The 23094-nt window shown below is 45.9% G+C and overlaps 2 protein-coding genes across 2 annotated transcripts; both read right to left on the bottom strand.

Moving 5' to 3' along the window:
• Window positions 1–535: 535 nt before the first annotated feature.
• LOC111857459 (glutaredoxin domain-containing cysteine-rich protein 2) lies at window positions 536–6897 on the bottom strand. Its single transcript, XM_023838364.2, has 3 exons — window positions 4053–6897; window positions 2254–2469; window positions 536–1624 (listed from the first exon to the last, which is right to left on the bottom strand). The coding sequence occupies exons 1-3, from the start codon at window positions 4386–4388 to the stop codon at window positions 1436–1438; spliced, it is 741 nt and encodes a 246-aa protein (XP_023694132.1). The 5' UTR covers window positions 4389–6897; the 3' UTR covers window positions 536–1435.
• A 9342-nt stretch (window positions 6898–16239) lies between these two features.
• plac8l1 (PLAC8 like 1) lies at window positions 16240–19784 on the bottom strand. The gene is made up of 4 exons (XM_023838331.2): window positions 19667–19784; window positions 18838–19049; window positions 17968–18104; window positions 16240–16570 (listed from the first exon to the last, which is right to left on the bottom strand). The coding sequence occupies exons 1-4, from the start codon at window positions 19699–19701 to the stop codon at window positions 16439–16441; spliced, it is 516 nt and encodes a 171-aa protein (XP_023694099.2). The 5' UTR covers window positions 19702–19784; the 3' UTR covers window positions 16240–16438.
• Window positions 19785–23094: the final 3310 nt, after the last annotated feature.

Below are 23094 nucleotides of genomic sequence, written 5' to 3'. Positions count from 1 at the left end.
ATGTAATTCTGCTTTACATAAAGTTAGCTGCTTGGTGAACCTGAACCCTGTCCCACAATCCCCAAGGTTGGGGAGTAGGATGAACCTCTCTCTTTCTCTCTCTCTCTCTCTCTCTCTCTCTCACACACACACACACACACACACACACAGAGGTTCGTAAGTATAGTTTTGTGGGGACTCTCCATTAATTTCTATGGGGAACACTCTTATCCCAACATGATGACCTTAACCCCTACGCAGCCCTATCCTTAACCATAAGTAACCAAACAAAATACAAGACTTTTGGCATTTTTAGTTTTTTGATTGCATCCACGGATCTTTGTGGGGACCTGAAAAACAGTCCCCCCTAACGTCAAAATACCAGGTCTTCATTACATGGTGGGGAACATTTTGGTTCCCACAATGTAATATAAACACACACGTACATGAAGAACAATTTAGAGACATCAAGCTTCCTGTAGGAGGAAACTGAATTATCTGGAGGTAACCCACGGAAAGACATGCAAGGCAAGGAGAACATGCAGATGTTCTATACACAAAGTAAGGGAAGCAATTCATCACGTACAATTCCACTCAGCCTTTTGTTTAAGTTGCATTGCTAATTTTCAGTGACTAAAGCATTGTGGGATTTATAGCTAGCAGTTTGGTTTTATTTGATGAAGGTCAAAGATAATGACCCTTTCGAACACCACCATGTTAACACCACTTAATGTTAAAACTTGGATTTCGAAGCTAAGGAATAAACATTATTGTAGGCGAATTACATATTTATTTATTCAATTGCAAGTGCAACACCGTGGTAAAATGCATCTTGTGTAAAGACAGTGGTAACCTAAAGCCTTAAAAAGTGTGGTTTATTGCTATGATACTATGCAAAGATGAGGCCGTACATGTGTTGCACACAACAGTTTGACAGTGACTAGTTATTCCTCAAACGTGATAAATGTACAAGCTTGGGCTGCAAACCAGCTACATAAACAGAGGTGCTACTTCTTGAGTAATATCCAGGTATGTAATAATGCAGTTGGATACATCCTTACAGGGGCAAGTCAAGGATCTTTTTAAGGCAGGGGGGGGGCATAATAGGGGTCATAATTCATACAGGGGGGCCAACCTTATCGTTAGCCAATGATATGTTTTGAATCTGTGAGTGACAGGGGAGGTCGCAATCTATGGGCCAATCAGCTTTCCAGTATCCCTGTAGCCCCGCCCCGGTATACACACCTGCACCCATTACAGAGCTCTTGAGTATTATGATTATAAAGCTGAAGATGCGTCTCCGCATTTATCAACTGATGGTCGGCCATTTTCGGAAGCCAATGGCCGCCTGTACACATGCACTGGCTGCTTAGCCCGTCATTGTTTTCACATTGAGGGTTTTGTGTCTGCTTCGTCCGCTTATGTTCACACAGACTCCCAGCAGGAAGTCCCGCCCTCAGGGCTCTCCGCCATGCTGGCCCGAGCATGACTGGCAGCGCTGCAGGCCGTCCGGGTAGCACGCCGGGCATCGCAGGGCTCGGATGGACTCGTTGAAGCGGTTGGCGAGCATGGACAGCTTGCTTCCATGGCACAGGGAGCAGGGAGTGCAGCCCGAGCCCCCGCACTGCGGACACGCGGCCTCCTCCTGCAAGCAAGTCAACCACACGCAGTTCCCCCACTGACCACTAGAGGGACCGGTGTCCCTTGTGCAAACTGACACCAACAGTCTCATCTTGATAAATGAACTACACCAACAAAGACTGCTTGTGTTTGCACTGGAAAAAAAGCACCAAAGGGGGAAAAACAAACAGTACCGCAAAACTTTCCTAAAACATCACAAAGATACAGCGACAGATATTTAATCACAAACAGCCGCTGTCATGCATGATAAATCGATTATTCAAGCACTCCAACACACACAATACACAACAGATGATGCAAAAACAAATAACTATTCATACACACTTTATAAAATTTGCCTTTGCAGTGTATTTAATGTAATGTGTGGAACCTCTTTTCTAAGAACTGAAATACAACTTTTTATTATATATGCTAATACACACTGACTGCTTCTGTTGCCATGTCATCAAGTGTTATATGTGCAGTTTTTAGTGTTATTAATACAAATGGACAGTATTGGTGTAAATGTACTGTGCATGGCCTGAAATGGTCTGTCTATGTCAGTCTATCTGTTTGCCTGCCTATCTGTCTGTCTATTTGTCTGTATTTCTGTCTGTCTGCCCATCTGTTTCTGTCTGTCTGTGCTGGTGTTACCTTGTCTGCGGTTTCAAGGCCATCTTCGTCCTCCCAGTGAGAGCACAGTGACCCGTGGTAATGCTTTCCTCCTCTTCCTCGCCCATGTGGATCCTCTCCCTCTCCGTCCTGTCTCTGGACAGAGGTCTTCATCAGTTCTGTCCTCCTCTGAGGGGACCTGATGATTCGTAGATTACTGGTGTAGATGATAATCTTCCCAAAGTCCAGCACGGACGACTGGAAGACACGGCCCAAACATGCTAAGGTCAACAGAACACATTCTTAACGTTACCCAACCACCCCGTCCACACAGGATCCCGCTCAGCACGGCGGCAGAACCTCAAATCACATACATCTGCATATCGTTAATCACTGACGGCCTTTTAGCACTGGCTAAATTAATATGATATGGTTGAGCTTATTATGCAAATTGGAATTCAGATGAAGGTGATAATGTTAATTTCGTCGTCCGAGGAAATATCCTACCAGAGATGACGTGTGGGTTACTTGGATGTTGTACCGCTAATATTGTGCAAACATTCTAACGTTCTATTCTGTTGACCCGCTTAACTAATTTTCTTCCTTAACAATCCTCATCCCCATGACAAGCAACATCTCATTGTTGGTAATAACTCATTATAATTATTACATTGTTTTAGTCATATTGTACATATTGTACTGTATTTACGGCAACGTTTCTTACACTGACCTGTACTCCTGCACTTCTATACATTTATCAACCACACATACACATCGTGTTTATCATTGTACCAGCCCATTGTCATATTTTGTCTTAACTGTGTATCTACTGTACAGTATGTACGAGGGTCTTTCATAACCTGAATCTAATTCCCTGTGTGTGTGAACCTGCACTTTATCCTTATTTCTTCTTCTATACTGTAATTCATTTACCATAATGCACATATATATTACTTTTTTTGTGACTCACTCCTAAATTGCACTGCTGTCTGTCCTGTATTACACTGCTGTCTGTCCTGCAATGCACTGCTCTCTGTCCTGTATTGCACTGACGTTTGTCCTGTACTTTACTGCTCTTCATCCCTTATAGCACAACACTTTGAAATGTATTGCACTGCTCTCTGTCCTGTAATGCACTGCTCTCTGTCCTGGAATGCACTGCTGTCTGTCCTGTATTGCACTGCTCTCTGTCCTGGAATGCACTGCTCTCTGTCCTGGAATGCACTGCTCTCTGTCCTGTAATGCACTGCTCTCTGTCCTGGAATGCACTGCTGTCTGTTCTGTATTGCACTGCTGTTTGTCCTGGAATGCACTGCTCTCTGTCCCATATTGCACTGCTGTCTGTCCCGTATTGCACTGCTGTTTGTCCTGGAATGCACTGCTCTCTGTCCCATATTGCACTGCTGTCTGTCCTGTATTGCACTGCTGTTTGTCCTGGAATGCACTGCTCTCTGTCCCATATTGCACTGCTGTCTGTCCTGTATTGCACAGTTATCTGTCATGTATTGCACTGCTGTTTGTCCTGGAATGCACTGCTCTCTGTCCCATATTACACTGCTGTCTGTCCTATATTGCACTGCTCTTTGTCCTGTATTGCACTGCTGTCTCTATTATATTGCCCTGCTGTCTGTCCTGCCCCCATTTCCCTACCATGTAACCATAAAATAAGAATTTCACTGTCTCCCACCGAACATGTGACGATGAAGCTTCCGAATCTGATTCTCAATATACGCGCAGAACAGAGCAGTGAGACGAAATCCGTGGGGAAAACGCTAAGAGTCCTTGGAGATTTTGCCTCCTTACTGTTGGCCAGCTCCAAGAGAACCTGAGCCAGTACTCACTCTGGAATCCACTGGTGGCGAGCCGCCGCAGGTAGCGAGTCTGTAGCTAGTCATGCCTCTGTAGACGTTTATCCTCTGGGCAGTGAGCCCGGGGGACATGCCCATCCGCGCCTCCGGGGACTCCTGGAAGCTGGAGAGCTGCTCCGCCTCCAGATGCTGGGGCACCTTGCCATGCATGAAGCTGCGCGGGTACTTCTCCTCGGGGCTGTCCAGCTCCTGGCCGTCCTCGTAGACGTGCTTCAGCACCCGCCCGCTGTACGAGGACGCGATCTTGAAGCGCACTTTCCGTGGCTTGCCATCATACCTCTGGCTAAGCTTCCTCTGCGTATCCTCCATGTCACCGGCGTTGGCGAGGAGGCTGCCCTGAGGTCCGGCGGAGGGACGCAAACTTGGAGTGGGGCTCAGCGGAGCTCACCTGAGGCAGGTAATCGACGTCAAGCCTGCCCACCCCTGTCTACACCCCCTGAATAATTCAGCCCTGGATCGGATACAGCACAGCAGCGGGGAAACGATAGCCTCTCATTAAATAATCATTCAGGGGGCAAATGCGAAATGCACACCTTTCCCTTAAATTGCAACGGCCTTAAAAAGTGGCTCAACATACACGGAACACGAGGGAAAACTTCCACAGAAAGCTGCGTTTTTGCCCACGTTCCGCAGAAGCATTCAAAGTCTGACCGGCTCTGAAGGTCAGCTCTCGTCGGACTAACAGAAGGCCTAATTGCCGATGCATAAAGGATCGACCGCACAGTCCTTTTAAGTATTTTTTTCTTCTTCAGCTCAGTCAGATCCACTTTTAGCTTCGCAGTACTGCAGCCAGACCCCGTCGCTCAAATAACATTTTACTGCTCGACGTCCTCTATTCTTATACAATCTTTTCTCAGTATATTATTCACAGCAACCAATCAGAATAGGTTTGATGCAAGGAATGACTTAGTAAAGGGAGCATTACAATATTTACAGAAATCTTTTTTATATAGAACTTTTTAAAACCTAATGCAGCCTCTCCTCAGGTTACGATGGGATTACATTCCGACAAAACTAACGTAAGGTGAAATACACCTAAGCTAGCAAACATCATAGCCTAGGTTAGCCAACCTCAAGCAGTTGGGCAAAATCATTAACGCAAACCCTATTTTATAATAAAGCGTTGAATATCTCATGTGATTTACCGAAGAAAGTACTGAAAGCGAAAAACATTTACCCATAGTAAAGTCGAAATATCGTAACACGGACCATCGTAACCCGAGGAGTGCTTGTTCGTGAAATAAGGATATAGATTGCATTCTCTGTGGGTCGGCATTTCCTTCAGAAACTCACACTCAGACACACTTTCTCCTCCATGTAGATCAGGTTCGTTGGTGACTCTAAATAACTTTTAGACTTGGGTGGTCTGCACAAGATTATCACCCTGGTAATTGCATAATAACCATAACGCAAACCATAACTGATTAAACTGGTTTTTTTTTTTAATGAATTAGTGCATTGAACCAGTGTCCTGCCACGGGTGTCTGCTAATCCCAAAGTGTTTCATTCTAACTACCTTGTCCCTGAAGTCCATGGAAGACAGACAGATAAGAAAATGATAGACAGATAAACAGATCAACAAAAGGATGGACAATTTTCCCTCTGAAGCTAATAGAGCTCTCCTTGGGGCAGGTTCAAGGTCAAAGACTAGGATGTATTTAGAGGGGATTTGTCAACCAATCAGAGAGATTGCAGCCAAAGGAAGGCGGGTCTTAAGGCCAAGAGTGACATGTCAATTATCTGAGGGCAGCCTTCCCATTGGGTGATGGGCAGAGCTTCTGAGAGTGTGAAACAGCATAAAAGTGTGAGGGAAAAAGTGATGTTTGCAAGCAATTAAAAAAAATTGTTTGTTTGTTTGTTTGTTTGTTCACGCGTGAGAATATTTTTTCAGAATTTGAGAGTCCTGGCACTAGAGAGGAGGGACAGTCTTGATGTGTTTTGTTTTTGTTTTTGTTTTTGTCAGCAGGAGACATTCGGACATTCTAAGCCAGCAGGAAAGAGGGGGGGTAGTGAGGGGGGGCTGGTCTTGGCTGCCAGGGGCTTGAATTGAGCACGAGAGTGACCGGGAGTGAGCAAGGGGTGTGGAGTTGCACTGGGCCCATGGTCGAGTCTGGGCTGCTGTCCGTGGTTCTGCAATTTTCTACCTTCCGTCGGCATCACAGCCCACACTAAGAAAACACACGTTCCTAAACAACAAGGGCATCCGTGTATCTAGATGCTGAGCTCATGTTTTCAAATAAGCCTTTTTACCTGCATATTTTGCTGGAATAATTCAGGTTAAGTGCTTCGCTCAAGGGTATTAGAGCAGGGCCCCCACTTGGGACGTGAACCAGCAATCTTCAGATTATGAGTATACGTTCTTAACTCTGCCCCAACCTGCCCTACTTCAGCATATCATAACTTCGCTAACTTTTGGAATTTTTCACTCCTGACATTGGCCTCTGACCTGCTTATTTGTCACTGCTGTTGCTGCTCTAGTTAACTATTTCTGATGGGTTTTTTTTGCCGGTTTTCTGACTGTTATATTCTGTGCAACAGTATGTATGGAAAAAATGAGTTATGAGGTTAGGATACTGCCCTCCCCGCCCCCACTCACAGACAGGTACGAGGGCCGCAATTTCAGTGCAGAGGTCTGGTGCAAACCAGTTAACTGGAAGCTAAGTGCTTTACATTCACTGAAAATAAAAACAGGGTTACGTAACATTAAACACAGACATGTAATGTAAGATTTATACACAGCTTTATATGTTTTTCAGTGCTAGGGTGAGGGAATATGCTGAGTTCCCACTGGACAAATAGGACCACACTGCGGATTGTTTTTTTTAGCTGCAAAATAATGTCACCCCCCCATCCCCCCCCCCCCCCCCACACACACACACACACCCAGAGAGATTCCACCTAAAGTATTTTCTCTCAAGGGGACATCTACTCCTTCACCATGCCTGCCAAGTAACACCCACCCTGCCGTAGTGTTTTCCCCGACATCAGAACTCCCCGGGCACGCGTCATCGTTCAGGGATGCTAAAAGTAGGTTAGCGCCGGTTCTTCGGGAAAACATCCGGGGTCTGCGCTTGCTGAAGAACGCGGACTGCTCCAGGTGCCTCGGAATGGAATTTCACCAGGTTCCACTGTTTCCATGGCTGGTTGCTAGGTCTCCTCTGTGGTGCTCATTGACGACATTTATCACTATAACGCAACCATCAGGCTAAACGTTAAAAAGCGACGCCTCCATTCATTCGTTATTAATTCTCGTTTGTGCACCATGAAGTTTACTCCGGCCTGATTATTCTGCTCCTTGTTCCAGGGACAGTTAGCTCTACTATCTTAATCTGACGCTTCGCCTCGCTGCGCCAGAACGTCCTCACTTGGTCTAATTTGTTTCCAGCTAAATTTAAAAACAATTACTTACGCCCAACTGTCGCTCTTTAAAAGAAGCCGAAGACATCCAGAAAGCAATGGACTTCTCTGAGTCAGTGTAATTAATCTGATTGCCCTCAGCTTGCAACGAAATAAATGAGGCTTCAGCACCAACTATGGGTGAGATTTACATGTGCTGTTAATCACTAACTGGCACCATCCAATGGGAAGAAAAACCAGTCTGCAAAGACTGCAAAGCTGCAAAGACCCACGAGTGGCATCAGTTACTATTCATGGGTCAGGGGTGTGGTACAGGTGATGGGGTCATTTGATTAGATATGTATCAAGACCAATCACATTCAAATTAAGGAAAGACCCCACAATACCACACTCAGTAAAAATGGCCGTCTTCGTTTGCATTAAGAAGGATTCCTTTTCCAGAAAAGCATGGAACTTGGTCTGTGTTTTCTCTGACTCTCATAGTCCGTTTTCCAGGCTGGACTTTAACGAGAGGAACTGCAACGCTACTTGCTCCCACAACAGGGCGTGGAAGCCGAGGAGAGGCGCCGAAATCGCCACCGTCCACGGGCCAATCGGACGTGATACGGAGCGTCACGTGATCGCCGACAGCATATCCAATCAACAAGATGTCCAAGACCATTTGCTCGTGCCGTCAGGTTGTGAGGATAAGTCACAAGTCAGTGTTACTCATTAGAATCAAGTTCCTGTGAAATCTCAGGATGCATCACTGATCACTTCTGCATTTGGGCAAAACGGGGGGGGGGGGGGGGGGGGGGGCAGCGTGTGACTCAGTGGAGTGGGATGCAGGACCTGTGGTCAGGAGGTTGTTGCTTCAAATCCCACAGGCAGCAGAGTGTTTCTGCTTTTGTGCCCCTGAGCAAGGTTCTTGCCCCTAATTGCTACAGAGACTGACCCTGCTTTCTCAAAAAAAAAAAAAACGTGCATCTCACTTTAGATAAAAGTGTCTGCTAAAAAAACAAAATGGAAGCCAGACAGCGAGGCAGAGACTTTCTGCTCACTGCCATGGCTGACAGCTGGAACCTGGAGTCAATCCTAGGAAGGGCAGGAAATGACACGTCATGGGCAGGATGTTAGTCTGTTCCAAGCTGAAAATACATGCCCTAGTCACTCAATTACATGGACTGCGTGAGGATCTCCAACACAAGGAGACTTGTGCAAATGCACATCTGGGGGTGTTTCCACAAAACAGGATTTCTCAGTTAGCTGGGTTAACTTAAGCTAGAATTAATGGTTGTCCAATAGGAATGCTCCTTACCTCTTATTGGACGATCATGACTTCTAGCTTAAGTTAACCCAGCTAACTGAGAAATCCTACTTCGTGGAACACCCCCCCGAATGGGGTTAGTACCCCATACTCTTGTGGTGTGGGACACCAGTGCAAGCCACTGAGCATCATCTGTGACTAGAATTTCTGAGAACATACTACGAGTCATTTCATGACAGTCAGATACATTCCAGTTTATATATTCTGCCCTTGTCATGACTTAAGCTATCCCGCAACGATAAGATGAATGAACAGGGAACATGGGATCAAGGTGAAGATAATCGGCTGAAGATTCTCTGCGAAGTTTAATCCCTCGGTGGACAGATTCTTAAAAGAAAGCAGGTACTGAGTTAGCGTTCGAAAAAATCACTTTGTTAGCTTTCCTGGAAATAAGTAATGGTGGAGGCTAACGCTAACAGCTAATGGTCTAAGTCACGTGGTCTTACAGCGGCACGTAGTAAAACGTATATTAATCATTATGATGAACAGGGCTGTGCAGTGCAGGCTGTGTGGTGGCGTACTGGCTGAGGGGGCCTCAAATCTCTAGGGCTGGGGGGGTTTGAACCTCCTTAGTCTGTGACTGTGAGCCCAGTGGCAGAGGGGCAGAGAGCCCCTAGTCTCCTGTCCTGTGCTCCCAGAACCCTGTACTGAATAAGCAGCTATCCTAGACAGTGCCGAAGGGGGGGGGGGGTATACCATAAGGCTAGAGGGACTGAGAGGGATGCCAGCCTATCACAGGACACATACGCTCAGGGATGGGGGGCCAACCGCCGCTTTTACCCAAAAGATTGAGAGTGCCTCTCCATTTCGACCACAATTAAACTGCCCCTCCCCCCCTCAATTTCTGCACATGTTACCGATCAACACAAAATCTTACCCACATGACCCACAGTCGAGCAGCTGCCCCTCGAGAAGTCTCTGCACAGCCCCCATATGCCCACAAGCCAGCTACCCTAACTGCATGCCCCCCCCCCCCCCTACTCCCACAAGGACATAAACAGGCAACACACAGAGGGAGATTCAAAACAGCACCCCCTGGAGGTGTGACTTAGCAGTGCAAGCCACTTAGCCACTGCCCTGCCCACGAGATTTTTTAATACAGCACATTTTCATCAAATATGTTTCTTTGTCTGTAATAAGTAATGTAAAGAAATATTTTAAACGTATTGCCTTGAGCGATGCTAATCTCAATATATAAGAAGCCTTTGAAAGACATTATGCGCTTTTACAGCTTCGTGGTTTTATGACTCGTTGGCAATGGGCCGCGTCCAATAACGTTTCAGTTTCGACTGAGCTGTATATGGCCTGTGATGTCTGGGTAATGTGCACAGAGGGCCGTTAAACTGTATCACGCAGCATTCAGCCAGCGTATGGTCGCACAGCGAGGCTCCGCAGATGTTCCTTTCTCCAGTGGGGGGCAGTGCCAGGAACCGGTTGGGGGGGATGATACCTCTAGAACCAACAGGACGGCAGGTGGTGTACTGGTTAAAGGAGGAGAGTATTTAAAAAAGTTGCTTCTTCAGATTTCAAAGTGCTACATTTCCATTCCGGAAAGGCTTTATTTCAGAACGCGCCTTGTGTAAATCGCCCGTGGACGCGCGCGTCTGCCAAGCCCCCCGATTCGCAACGTGTTACGCCCGCAAGACGGTGCATTTCATCAGTGCCTCCTCAGACTCTATTTCCATGGCCTCGGTGAAGAAGACGCAGAGGGAGGGGGGTAAAGTCGGCTTCTGCGGCGTCCCCGGCCCCGGCTACGCGCCCTGCATAATTCAACAGACCACCGAGGTCTTCGCCGCGCCCGAGATAGGGGAAGCCGCGACGCCTCCCGGCGCGCAGTGCACGCGCGTCTTTGAAGAGCGCCGGGCGCGCACCCGCTAACGAGCGGAGTGCGCTCCCCGCTTCCCTTCCTGCGGGAGCGGACGCGCACCAGGTGCTCGGGCACGGAAGAGCCAAGCGAAGCGCGGCCGCGAGAAACGCGCGCAGGAAGATCTCCGGGTCACTAATTGGATTAAGTTGTTACTGCAAGTCAACGGAGGGGTGCAGTTTTATGTGGTGTAGCTATAAGTGCCGCAGAGTTCTGATTTTTTTTTTTGTTTTTGCTCATTTTCCCAAGGTAAAACCTAATGCAGCGTGTAAAACGCTCTAATGTAGCCTACTAATTACTTAGCAGGGTGAAAAGTTTGCTCTGTAATGAGGCACGACGTACTTTATGAAATATGAAATGCTGGAGCGTCACTCCGGTAAACGGGATTTGCACCGCGTCCAGCTCCGCTCACCCAACCAGAGAGGAAGGTGGGCAGCGGTACAGATCTGGCTGCTTGTGAATCCCCGACGCCCCAGCTATGCAGCCGCCCGACACAGATGGGCTCTGCTCCGTCAAAAGCCTTATTTACTTACGCTTGAGCGTAATGGACGATTTCTTTGTAATACTTGTTCCATACCAGAGTCATTTTTCATTTGTGGATGCAGTGATATAAGATAAGATTCTCCCATTATAATTGACCCACAAAATTAATAGGGATGACACTGTATTAGGTATCGGGAAGTTTACCGTTAATAGAGTGAGAATTTCTAGGACACGGTATATATCCTGCGAAAGAATATGTGTACAGTGAACTTTATATAAATGACTGAAAGTGCATCCATCTCCATCCAGCTCGGTCTCTGAGCTCCCTATAAGCTGCACTTCATCTTGATAAAGTTTTAATGATTCGGTCGATTGTGAGAAAACCACCTTTCTGCCTCTTCATCTTGAAGACCACCGTCCCACTTTCAGCCCCTGTGATTCCCCGGCCTCCTTCCCATCCTATTACCACCCCCCCTCCACACACACACACACACACACACACACACACACACACAAATAAATCCTGACACTCTCTTTAATGACTGTTGTCGTCTCCGACCCTCCATCCCGGGGGTGATACTGTCAGATTTGTCTTCGGTGGCTGAAGAAAAACTGGATGAGTAAATACGAGCCTTCATATCTTTTCCGCTGAATGAAAAAACTGAAAGGCTTATTGGTACCCCCACGTTTTCATATTATTCTCTGGGGTTCAGGGGACCTGGGATTTAAAAACGTCCTGTCTCGCGGTTTTGTCATCAGAGCACCGGCGTCTGACTTCAGCCCGTGTGACCTGCCCCTGAGCACTTAGTGTTTAGCATGATTAACGCTTCATCATTCATCATTTAAGCATTCCAGCCCATCTTTCAGCTCTGCTCAGCTGGGCAGGTCGACCCCTTAGCTCGATGCCGGACTATAATATCCCGATAATCAAGGGCCAGCGCCGTTATATTTAACGAATTATATAAATATAAAAGTTTTGTTGCAGCGTGATACTGAAGCGTTTGAAATTGATCGTGGGGGCCTGAGATGCTTTAGGATGCAAAATTAACGGGGCCTTACTTTTACATGTTGGTTTTAATTAACTTCTTAATGCGTTTCAGAAAAGGGAGGTGGTTAAATTAGCGCGCAATCTGTTATGATATATGATGCTGAAATGATTACAGTGAGCCACTCTGTGTTTACTGTGAGCCTGTGTACCTGTAATCAAACCCAGCCTAAGCATGTCTGCGGGTCCTTGAGCAAGGCCCTTAACCCCCAGCTCCCTAGGCGCTGCTACGGGTGGCTGCCCTTCAAGGACAACTTACTCCACAAAGAGCAAGTTGACGGAGGCGTAAAAACAGTTTCCCGAAGGGGATTAATAAAGTATCGATTATTATTATTATTATTATTATTATTATTTTTACCACCACTCAAACCACGCGTTGGCGCGGGGCCCCAAGGGTTCGGGCGCCCCCTATTGACCAAAAGCTGTCACTACACTAGTAAGTCAGTTTTTGAGTGGGACCCCAAAATTTTTTTAGGGAATTAAACTCACAGGTGCCCAGATTCTATAACATAAGGCAAAGGAGTCAGCGCTACGAGGTTTTGATTGACAGGATTTACACAGGTACAGATCAGCATTTAACTCCTTAAACCTACTGACCTGTTTAAATGTCAAACACAGTGCAGCTGTAGTGTTTTGATGAGAGCCTCAGGTTCCTTATTTCTTGGGAAGAAATCACAGACCATAATCCTCAGATGATAATTAAAGCTTTTAGCTAAGACTGTTGTTGGCAAGATATAATGGCTGGTCCGAGCTAGAAATTATATTTAATTTAACAGCAGGACCCTTTTTGATATTTGGAATGAAATGGACAATCTTAACCGTTTTCCAGTTATGTAGAAAATGATTCAATAGTAATTTTATTTGAGAAGAAAACTACAATAACAAAAATATATTGTGCAATTCAGTATTGCGTATGACTTCGATTAGGTTATAAAATTATCTATGAAATTCTTCGTATTAATTCAGTCCCTTTATAATGTAATACTTATAATGTAATATTACGGAATGGGAGTTGTCCATCTGATGTATTCATGCAAACGTCTGTGTTTCTTCAACCCCAAACCGAATTAGCCCCCGCGGTGTGATGCCTTGGGGTGCTCGTTTTCTGGGGCTACGCTGCCCTCTGCTGGTGACAGGCTGTCAAAATACATAAACAGCACATGTAATGTCTGAGATGAGATTATTTAAAATGACAGTGAGTGGGCGATGATCCAGGGCACTGGACGTCAGACACAATGACAACAGACACTGCCCTTCACTCCCGTCTCATACCAGCCGCTCAATACGCTTAACTCTGACAGTGAAACGCATTTGATTGCAGATTCTTTTCATCGGTTTTACGGAACGTTTGTAACTTTGAAGACTTTTTTTCCTGTAAGTCTTGATCGCACAATTCTGGTTCCAGTCTAGCAGATACTCCCCTTCCACTAGACAGTCTGTAAATAATATAAAACGCTTGGGGAAAGGGCCAACCAGCCATTTGCTGCTTAATTTTTATTATTCAGACAGTATGCACAGCGGGATTCCCAAGCATAGGATATCTGGCTTTGATGAAGAGACGCAGGGATCGGGGCCATAAGTTTGTGGCCCCAGGAGACAACATTAGTAACATGGCATCAATACAGAGAAAGGAGATGACCCCCCCCGCCCACATCAGTGGGAGCAGATGGTGCTGTGATTAAGCAGTCAGACTCATGCCCTAAAGGTCGCGAGTTCAAATCCTGGATTCTACGTACCGTGATACCCTTGATACTTCAGAGGCTTACTAAGCTACTCCGCTGCGCTAATGCGAGTAGGAACAGAGGCGAGGGTAAGCTAACGCGTGAGGTAATAAATCATTAAGGTTTCCCGTCGACCAGCCTGCAAAGAGCTTTGTCATCATTCCAGCCACTGCGGAGAGCGCAGTCACTGCACTGTGTCAGCTGCGGAGATGAGCGCGTGCATTTTTTCCCCGGCGCCGTGGAGCCGTTACCTCCTGCGGTCGTCGGCTCTATTTTTGAGAAGTACGTTTATTTTTGTTTTTAATTTGAGCTACTTTTTCGGAAACCCATACAGACATATCCCGTCTGAGAAACCAGTGTGTCGAAAGATACACAATGTTCGTATCCAATCTGAATGTGTATGAATTGATGTGTGCAGTGCTTCATGTGTATGTATGTGCTCCGAATAATTCAATAGCCTATGTACAATAGTGGGAACGGGTATTAAATCGGCATCACTTTATTAGGTACTCCTATGTATTACCATCTAATGGGGACCCCTTCTGTCTTCAGGTCTTCAAAACCACTAAGTGCATTGATGGGTTGTGGTTGGAGGTGCCCTTCTGCACACCACTGCTGTACCTAGCTGGTGTCCTTTCTGTTAGCCTTAACTCTGGCCATTCTCCTCTGACCTCTCCCACTGACGTCGTGTTTTTCAGCAGCAGAAATATCGCTGATTGGATGTTTTTGTCTCTCGCCCCATTCTCTGTAAACCCTAGACGGCGTAGCGCACGGACATCCCAGGAGGCACCCGCGATAACGTCCGGGTATAAAATAGCGTAGATCTTAGCCATTCTAATGCTAAGACATACAGTAAATGAACCTCCTGACCTTCCTGTTCTGTTATATTCAGATGCAGTCGCATGATTGGTGGTTGCAGGAGAATGATTGGCTGTTTGCATTAGTAGGTAGTAGGGCTGGGCAATTAATTTAATTTTAATTTAAATTCCAATTGCAGCTTCCAACGATTATCAAAACAAAATAACCCAGATTAATTGATTGTAGTGCCGCAATTCGTTTCTCAATGATGTTCCTGTTTTGTCTTGTGTTATAAATCTAGTGCACACCTTTCTAACCCCATTTTATTTGTTTCTCCGTTTAATTAAATTTAGAGTTAAAATCCACCCTTAAAAAGACAATAAATTCCAAAAAGTTGAATAACTGCACTATATTTACAAAGTCAATGAGTAATCGTGTTAAATAATCGTGATCTCAACATTGACAGAAATAATCGCGATTGTGACCATTGAGTGTGTATGGTCAGATTGAACGTGTGAAATATGTGTGAAAGTGTAAACATATATGGTGAGACCGAATGGAAATGCACAACGTACGAAAGTGTCTTCCATTCGAAATTTCTGTCGTGCTTTTGAGTCTTCGCAAATGCACAGCAGATCTAATGAAAAATGGGATGTATCTGAGCATAGCTACTATTAGACCCCTGAGAACGAACCCCCACGAAAGAAAAGATTCATCACAATGTCACTGGCATCCTACTGGATGACATCATCGTGTCAGTGGCCTCGGTCCTTGTATCCATTTCACTATGTCGTTGTTTGCTTTAATTTACTGCTTAATCGGTAATTGCTAAGGTAATTATTTGGACGTATGTCTCCCCACCAGGTGCTTCAGATATAAATCGACAGCTAATTAAAAAGCATTCAAATATTGCCGTATCTCCCATCCCCAGAAGGGTGCAGGAACCCCGGTCTGCTCGCACAGAATTCCCCACGGATAGCATTACACAACTGCCAAAAAAAAAATTATTTTATACCACACTGACATACCATATGGTCCAGTCTTTTGTTAATGGTGACCTATGGTGACCTCCGAATGTGTTCACAGTTTTACATATACCTGCATACTGTAACATAAAATGATGCTCACTTGAGGGTTCAGAGTGATTTACAAAGCCGACGGTTTGACAGTGTTTGTATTTATGGACACAATTATGGTCAGAATTTGACTAGGATGGGCAAGTTATTGGGTTTGAACTGCAGGACTCTGGTCTCAAGGCTGCCTGAGTAACTGCCAGCTCCGGCCAGTGATAGATGCCAGTACGGGGTTTACCTTTCGCCAAAAAAGTCTTCAGTAAACAGCTGCAGTTTTTAAAATGGGAGTGGATGTCCTCATAGTTCCATTGCATTCTTGATATTGTCTAGAACATTTTCTCAACCCAGTGCTCAGGGACCCCCAGACGGCCCACATTTTTGCTCCCTCCCAGCTCCCAGCCAATCAAGAACACAGAACACCTGGTATTGGTGCACTGGGAGCTGGGAGGGAGCAAAAATGTGGACTGTCTGGGGGTCCCCAAGGACTGGGTTGAAAAGAAAACTTTTCTGGAAAAGTAGACAAAAGCTTTTTAATGATCTCACCATTGACAGGAAAAAGGAAGCTTAGCGATATTGCAATGCAGAGCTCAGATTTTGTTTTAAGCTTTTTTTTTGAAAAGGCACAGTGGCAGTATTGTTCCAAAGGCATCAGATTAGCATCCATGGCTACAGGACAGATACCCAAGGTCCCCTGAGTCACACAGTCAGGTCTTCAGGAGCTTTGCAGTGTGGTGGACACCTGGTACATCTGGCTTCTCAGTCTCCTTTTCACCTCTCGGATCATCTGGCAGACGGCCAGCGGGTAGCAGCAGTAGACAGTGAGCCAGTCCTCACACACACTGCCCTGAGGATGCAGGGAAATACGGACATTGCCGATAAACAACCAAGGGAGCACCAAGATGGCCGCCATCCAGCTACCATGTCCTGTCATCTGTTTCCATAACACCTGTCCCAGTGATTCACCCACAGTCTATTACACAGGGTCACGTCAAAGGCAGCATTAATTAAAGAATGCTTGTCAAGAAACACAAGAGGAATCTGCTCTATGTTAGAATATCTACAGCACCTGTGTGAGAATTTTTCATTATTATTATTATTATTATTATTATTCTATTAGATGCTTTATCCAATATATACTCAGCAAAAAAAGAAACGTTCCTTTTTCAGGACTGTGTATTTCAACAATAATGTTGTAAAAATCCAAATAACTTTACAGATCTTCATTGTAAAAGGTTTAAACAATGTTTTCCATGCATGTTCAATTAACCATAATCAATTAATGAACATGCACCTGTGGATTGGTCGTTAAGACCTTAACAGCTTACAGAAAGTAGGCATTTAAGGTCACAGTTCTAAAAACACAGGACACTAAAGAGACTTGTCTACCAACTGTGAAAAACACCCAAAGAAAGATGCCCAGGGTCCCTGCTCATCTGCGTGAACGTGCATTAGGCATGTTGCAGGGAGGCATGAGGACTGCTGATGTGGCTAGGGCAATAAATTGCCATGTCCGCACTGTGAGACACCTAAGACAGCGCTACAGGGAGACAGGAAGGACAGCTGATCATCCTCGCAGTGGAAGACCACGTGTAACAACACCTGCACAGGATCGGTACATCCGAATACCACACCTGCGTGACAGGTACAGGATGGCCACAACAACTGCCCGAGTCACACCAGGAACACACAATCCCTCCATCAGTGCTCAGACTGTCCGCAATAGGCTGAGAGAGGCTGGACTGAGGGCTTGTGTGTTCCTGGTGTGACTCGGGCAGTTGTTGTGGCCATCCTGTACCTGTCACGTAGGTGTGATATTCGGATGTGCATGTTAATTAATTGATTATGGTTAATTGAACATGCATGGAAAACATTGTTTAGACCCTTTACAATGAAGATCTGTAAAGTTATTTGTATTTTTACAACATTATTGTTGAAATACACAGTCCTGAAAAAGGGACGTTTCTTTTTTTGCTGAGTATACATACTTTTTTGAGAAAGACAGTCCCTGGAGCAGTTAGGGGGTGGGGGGGTGTTACTCAAGGGCCCAATGCTGAAATCACTCTGCTTGCACTGGGATTTGCACTAGTGACCTTCCCATCACAGCCAGAGCGTCCCGACCCACTGAGCCACACACTGTGACCGGCGCAATAGTCAAAACGCTCCCTCTTTTTTCATTCGGTAAGTCCTATTTCGTGCTGAGCGGCACCGCCGGCGCTTCCTGTCCCACGGCGCCCGCTTTACCCGTATTTTGAACCTCTCCCTGATGCCCACGCGCATGGCGAGCGTGGAGCCAGGCAGCAGCGGAAGGCACAAACATTCCCCGTACTGATGGGCGAGACTCAGGTCCAGGCAGCAGGGAATGACAGCGCCGAGGAGGCCTTAAAAAAGCAGCGGTGGTTGAATCACAGGGCACTGCGATTTAAAGGGCCACTGCACCCCAAAACTGAAAAAAAGATACGTTTTAGAGGAGCTTTAGCATTAGCGCCCTGGCGGTATCTTCTGCGCAGTGATACGATTGGTGTGTAAAGGACAATAGTTCCTACATTAAACTGCTTACTACAAAGTCTGTGGATTATATTCAGTAACCGGGTCATGATTTCTGGTAAGAGATATGGCTGTGGAATTTTTCAAATATATATTTTTGTTTGGCTGCTTTAATCACCACAGAAAGAATGCCATTGAGTCCCGTTATATTTGAGAGAAGACCGACATTTCTACGGCCGATATCTACAAAACTAGGAAACTCCCAGCAGAACAACTTACATGGACAGATAACACTACAAGCCCCTCTAAAACATATTTTCACTTTTGGGGTGAACTGCCCCTTTAAGAAGTGCACAAAAAACACAAAAATAACCTCCCCCATAAGTAGCTATAAGTAGCTTTAGATTAGCATTACAGTAGTACAGTGGCGCAATAATAATGGTAACATGAGGTTTTCTACTGAAAATATTTGGTGCCATTCAAGATTTGAAGCCCTACAGTCAGATACGAAAGAGTATTAATGCAAAGAAGATAATATAACAATATATTTTTGTAGATGAAACGCGAGTCGGGATTCGTGCTGAGCCTTCGTGTACGACCGGTCAGCCAGGGATCGAAGTCGCTTACACGTAGTCGTGTCCCCGCACACATTGAAGAGGCCCGTACTCCATCCTCCCCCTGTCTGTGTTATGGTAGTGACCGTAGTCGTGGTAACGCCAAGGCCGGGCTGTTCAATCACGGGGTGTCCCAACCAGCCGTCGGGGGCCATTTGGTCCATTCCGGTCTGAGGAGGTGTTAAGTCTTCGGCCGCAGCATAGGCTGCGAGCTGTCCTTCAGGACTAGTAAAAATGTCAATTAGCTCAGACAGCAGTTCCCTCAGTTAGCAACTATTTGCAAATATGACGGCAAAAAAAAAATTCATTTTGTTACTAATGCACACATTTACGACCAAATCTTGCATGCCTGAGAATGATGCACGTCGGAGTGAGAGAGATCTTTGAAGCACAATGTATAAAATGTTGTTAAACATGTTCACTTCCTGAAGGATGAAGGAAACTAAGTTCGAAAGGCTGGCATGAAGCCGTAACCATGCCTAGGTTACTGTGATTTTCCCTTGGCGACCGTTTCGCTTAACAACCTGGTCATTGAAATGGAACTTGGTGTCTAAACAGGGAGAGGATATATTATACAATATTAAACCTAAGGTCATGCGTGACACATAATGTATAGCGTATAAAATCTATGCCTTACTCCAGCATAATTAATTAATTGAAATTAATTTTCTGGTAGCTACGTGAAAAATTCTTGAATCATACATTTAGTATTCCAAATATGTTCGACTGAATATGTAAGTAAAGGCCTGCGGTCGAAATGACCATTTCTGAGCCAAGTATCCTTTATGATTTATTCTATTTGACAAATAAACTCGTTTCCCGATACAAAAAAAAAAACTTACGCCCTTTCAGTCGCAGAATCTTCCGCGTCCAGCATGTTCTTTGTCCGTGGGCTTTGAAGAGGAAGAGTGAGTCTTCAAAGGCAACAGAGGCTTGGGACGGGGGGGTGGGGGACGTGCTTGCACAGATAGTGAAGTAACCGGTGCTGGCTGCTGCAGATAACGTGCTCATCCGCCATGGGGGGGGGGGGAGCTTGGGTCTCTGTATCTGCTATTACGCCCTGGTTGGCTCCCTCTCTCACAGCCCTGGAAGGGAGGAACCTCCCAGCTGCCCTTGTGGGGTCCCATCCAGGGGCGATTCCAGGATTTTTTAAGGTAGAGAGCATAAGCAAGGCCATAATTCATACAGTGGGGCCAACTTTTACGTTAGCCAATGATATGTTTTGAATCTGTGACTGACAGGGATGGGAGTACTCTAGGGGCCAATCAGCTTTCAGCTGAGGCCAGTGACCCCACCCCCTATATACATCCCTGGTCCCATCCTGCATTTCTTCTCACAAACCTAACCATTCAGGACCCATCGCCTCGGTCGCCATGACAGCGATACTATTGTCACGTGTTGCCATGTCTGCATGACATCGCCGTAACTTTACTGTCACGCACAACTTGTAAGATACCTGGGATAATGGGTTCAGAAGAATGATGGAATTCGCGGTGGATGTCCCAGGATGCACAGGGCGGGGGGGAGGAGGGGTCGGGCAATAGGACGGGATGCCAGGCCATCGCAGGCAGAGTCTCACACGCTATGGACAGACATGCACGATACAGCAATTCGTCTGAGCGGTATGCTTTCAGGCGACCGGAGGAAAAAATCAAAAACCATGCCAATAAAACGAGTATCTGGAGAAAACCGGCATGAATCATACTGCCAACCCTGAGAGTGTGAGGCCACAGTGGTACCCGGTGACCCACCTTAACGACAATAACGGAAAAACGTTAATAACATTAACAGCGACGCCTCCTCCATCTTAAATTCTCCACGGGCTGATCTACAGCAGCGCCGCACTGGCTGCTCCTGTGCGTCTGTTCTGCACTGTCTGCCTGCACGTCGGCGTTTTTAAATAAACTGCAAACCCACAAACAGGCTCCCATAAGCCGCCGACCCCCCTTCCGTCGGCAGCAAAGCGCCGCGGGGAGCAGAGCTCGCCCGTATCCACGGCAGCGCCTCGCTCACTGAGCTTTTTGCACGCTCTCGGGCTCCTGTGTTTAGCCTGTGAGGGGCGCCTGCTTGATCTCACGTACGCCTGTGGTTGTCTGTCATTCGCCATTTCCTCTTTCAGCGTGCTCGGTGCAAATAAAACGCACGGCTTTTTCTGGGGAACTGAAGTAATGACAAGTAGCAGTCAGGCCTTGAATGTAATCAACGCCTGACTCCGCTCTTAGTTCTTCAAAAAAATGACACCTGTCATTTTGCATTATGGATGTAGCTGCGAATATTTTGTAGACCTAGCCTTTAGCAGCAGAAGGAACATCTCAGCTCTGAGCAAAACAGCAGCAGCGTATTCAAACTGAAGAAAGAGACAGAGATTAATAGTAAACACCTTTATGTTGACAATAGCCTGCGGGGAGACATGTGGACTGGCTACCACGTCTCTTGTTGGCTCTGCCTTATAGCTTCCCATCAGCTCCTAGACAAACAACCAGCCCTTGCTCCTGTTCTTCCTCTAGGTCTTTACTGATGCGACGGTGCTCAAGCTGAGATCGCGTTTTCGAATCGAGAAGTCGCAACTTCAGTTCCTGGCACGTCGCATTCTATGCGTGGAGTATTTTTCGGGGGGTACTTTGCAGGAGATGCACATCGTGAAGGGTAGGCCCTGGTGGGGGGAGGAGCAGTTCAGGCAGCAAAAGCAAACTGGGGGAGGGGGGGGACACTTCTCTTGCTGGTAATACTCGAAAGTTGACATTCAGTATCTGAAAGACTCTCCTCTGACAGTGTGAGGACTGCCTATCTTCAGCTCCTCAGAAAGTCCTTTGTGTCTTCTTCCTAAATGTCAATCTTTGGGGGGTGGGGGGGGACACTGGCTAGTGGATGGTTAATCGTGCTGCTACACGAGTTGTTTGAACATACCCCCCACCCCAAAACAAAATAATCCAGAAAGATCCAGAAAAGGAATGATTAAGGCTTAACCGCCCCCACCTCGACAATTTTTACCTGGTAACGCCACTGCTCCACACATGAAACTCCCACCCACCCAAAACTCTTACACCAACTCTCCAATTTCAAAAACACTATTTCAATAAGATATACTGTAGGTGTGAAGTGAAAAAATACACACTCCATCTTCATGTCATGTCACAGCAGAAATCAGGCCTGTTTGTGCCTTACATCCAGTTTGTTTTATCACTTTGCCACGACATTATACTCCGACATGAACATGACCAACATCCGTTCCATTAGATTTTTGACAAACTCTAGAGGAGACTATTGAAAGAAATCAATTGGACAAAGAATATAAGCTAGCGGGAGGAACAAGCACATCAGATGCAGCTGAAAGTCTTGTTTCCTCACCACTAAAAGCAGAGAATCTCACGTCAAACGTGAGACCGGCCTTTGAAACAGGCTGACGACTCTGATAAAGGCTTTGTTGATGATTACCTTCGATCTGAAAAACACCATGAATTTCCCTGTGCGACAATTCTCCTTTACTTCATCATATTTTTCTGTCACGGACTCAGTACCAATGTAATCAAGCTAGTGGGGAAAATAAAAGATTTATTGCCAGTGTGTATGTTTTCCATCCGGAGACTCCGCTGCTCGAGTGTATACATGGGACCGTAAATATTAGACAGAAAAATGTAATGTTCTGGGCAATTTTTTCACAGCTTCTTATTAAACGTAGGGTTGCTGTAAGAACAGTCCTGGTGTACCGCGGTATGGCTCAGGAAAATGCACTAAATGTGAACACAAAAAGAATTTGTAAACACACAGAGCCAGAGGTGGCCTCAAACCTACATCCCTGAATGTGTGGAGCCCACAAAGACATCCTCTGTAGACAAGGCACCAGGCATACGTAGCCGTGTAGACCGTTCTTTGGGTAGGACAGAGCCACGTTACATAGATATGGGAGGAAGAGGCAGGGATTTTATTTTAGGATGAGAGTGCAGATGGCTGTAATACAAGTAGGAGAAAGGTACAAAAAGAGAGAAACCAAATCCCCAGGGCCTTCTGACTCACAGAAAGACAATACCCCAGGCACGTCCTGCCAGAAGCGTCAGATTTATTACCTGAATATACGTGTAGAGTAAAAAAATATGTCAAAAGTGTATTTTAACATTAATGTTAAATGTCTTGCGAAACACCTCTATTATCGTGTGATATTTTCATATTTTTTAGTCCCATACTATATTTCCGCCGGGAAAACAGCCGACTTTTTGTAGTTTCATTGCCACCGATACCGACACATCAGTAGCTCCCGTATTATAGGTTATAT

Source organism: Paramormyrops kingsleyae, chromosome 24, assembly GCF_048594095.1.
Source record: "Paramormyrops kingsleyae isolate MSU_618 chromosome 24, PKINGS_0.4, whole genome shotgun sequence".
NCBI lineage: Eukaryota > Metazoa > Chordata > Actinopteri > Osteoglossiformes > Mormyridae > Paramormyrops > Paramormyrops kingsleyae.
The sequence above is the reverse complement of the archived record's forward strand: the minus strand, read 5'-3'. Positions and strand labels throughout refer to the sequence as shown.

What these genes read in the sequence shown, in the direction of transcription:
- LOC111857459 (XM_023838364.2), bottom strand. Translation starts at nt 4,388, where the DNA reads ATGGAGGATACGCAGAGGAAGCTTAGCCAGAGGTATGATGGCAAGCCA. An exon ending in CGCCACCAGTGGATTCCAGA is followed by an intron (nt 2,470 to 4,052) that starts GTGAGTACTGGC and finishes CGTGTCTTCCAG; the next exon opens with TCGTCCGTGCTGGACTTTGG. An exon ending in GCCTTGAAACCGCAGACAAG is followed by an intron (nt 1,625 to 2,253) that starts GTAACACCAGCA and finishes ACTTGCTTGCAG; the next exon opens with GAGGAGGCCGCGTGTCCGCA.
- plac8l1 (XM_023838331.2), bottom strand. Translation starts at nt 19,701, where the DNA reads ATGCTGGACGCGGAAGATTCTGCGACTGAAAGGGC. An exon ending in GTGCGGGGACACGACTACGT is followed by an intron (nt 18,105 to 18,837) that starts GTAAGCGACTTC and finishes TGCTTTTTTAAG; the next exon opens with GCCTCCTCGGCGCTGTCATT. An exon ending in GGGAGAGGTTCAAAATACGG is followed by an intron (nt 16,571 to 17,967) that starts GTAAAGCGGGCG and finishes CTGCATCCTCAG; the next exon opens with GGCAGTGTGTGTGAGGACTG.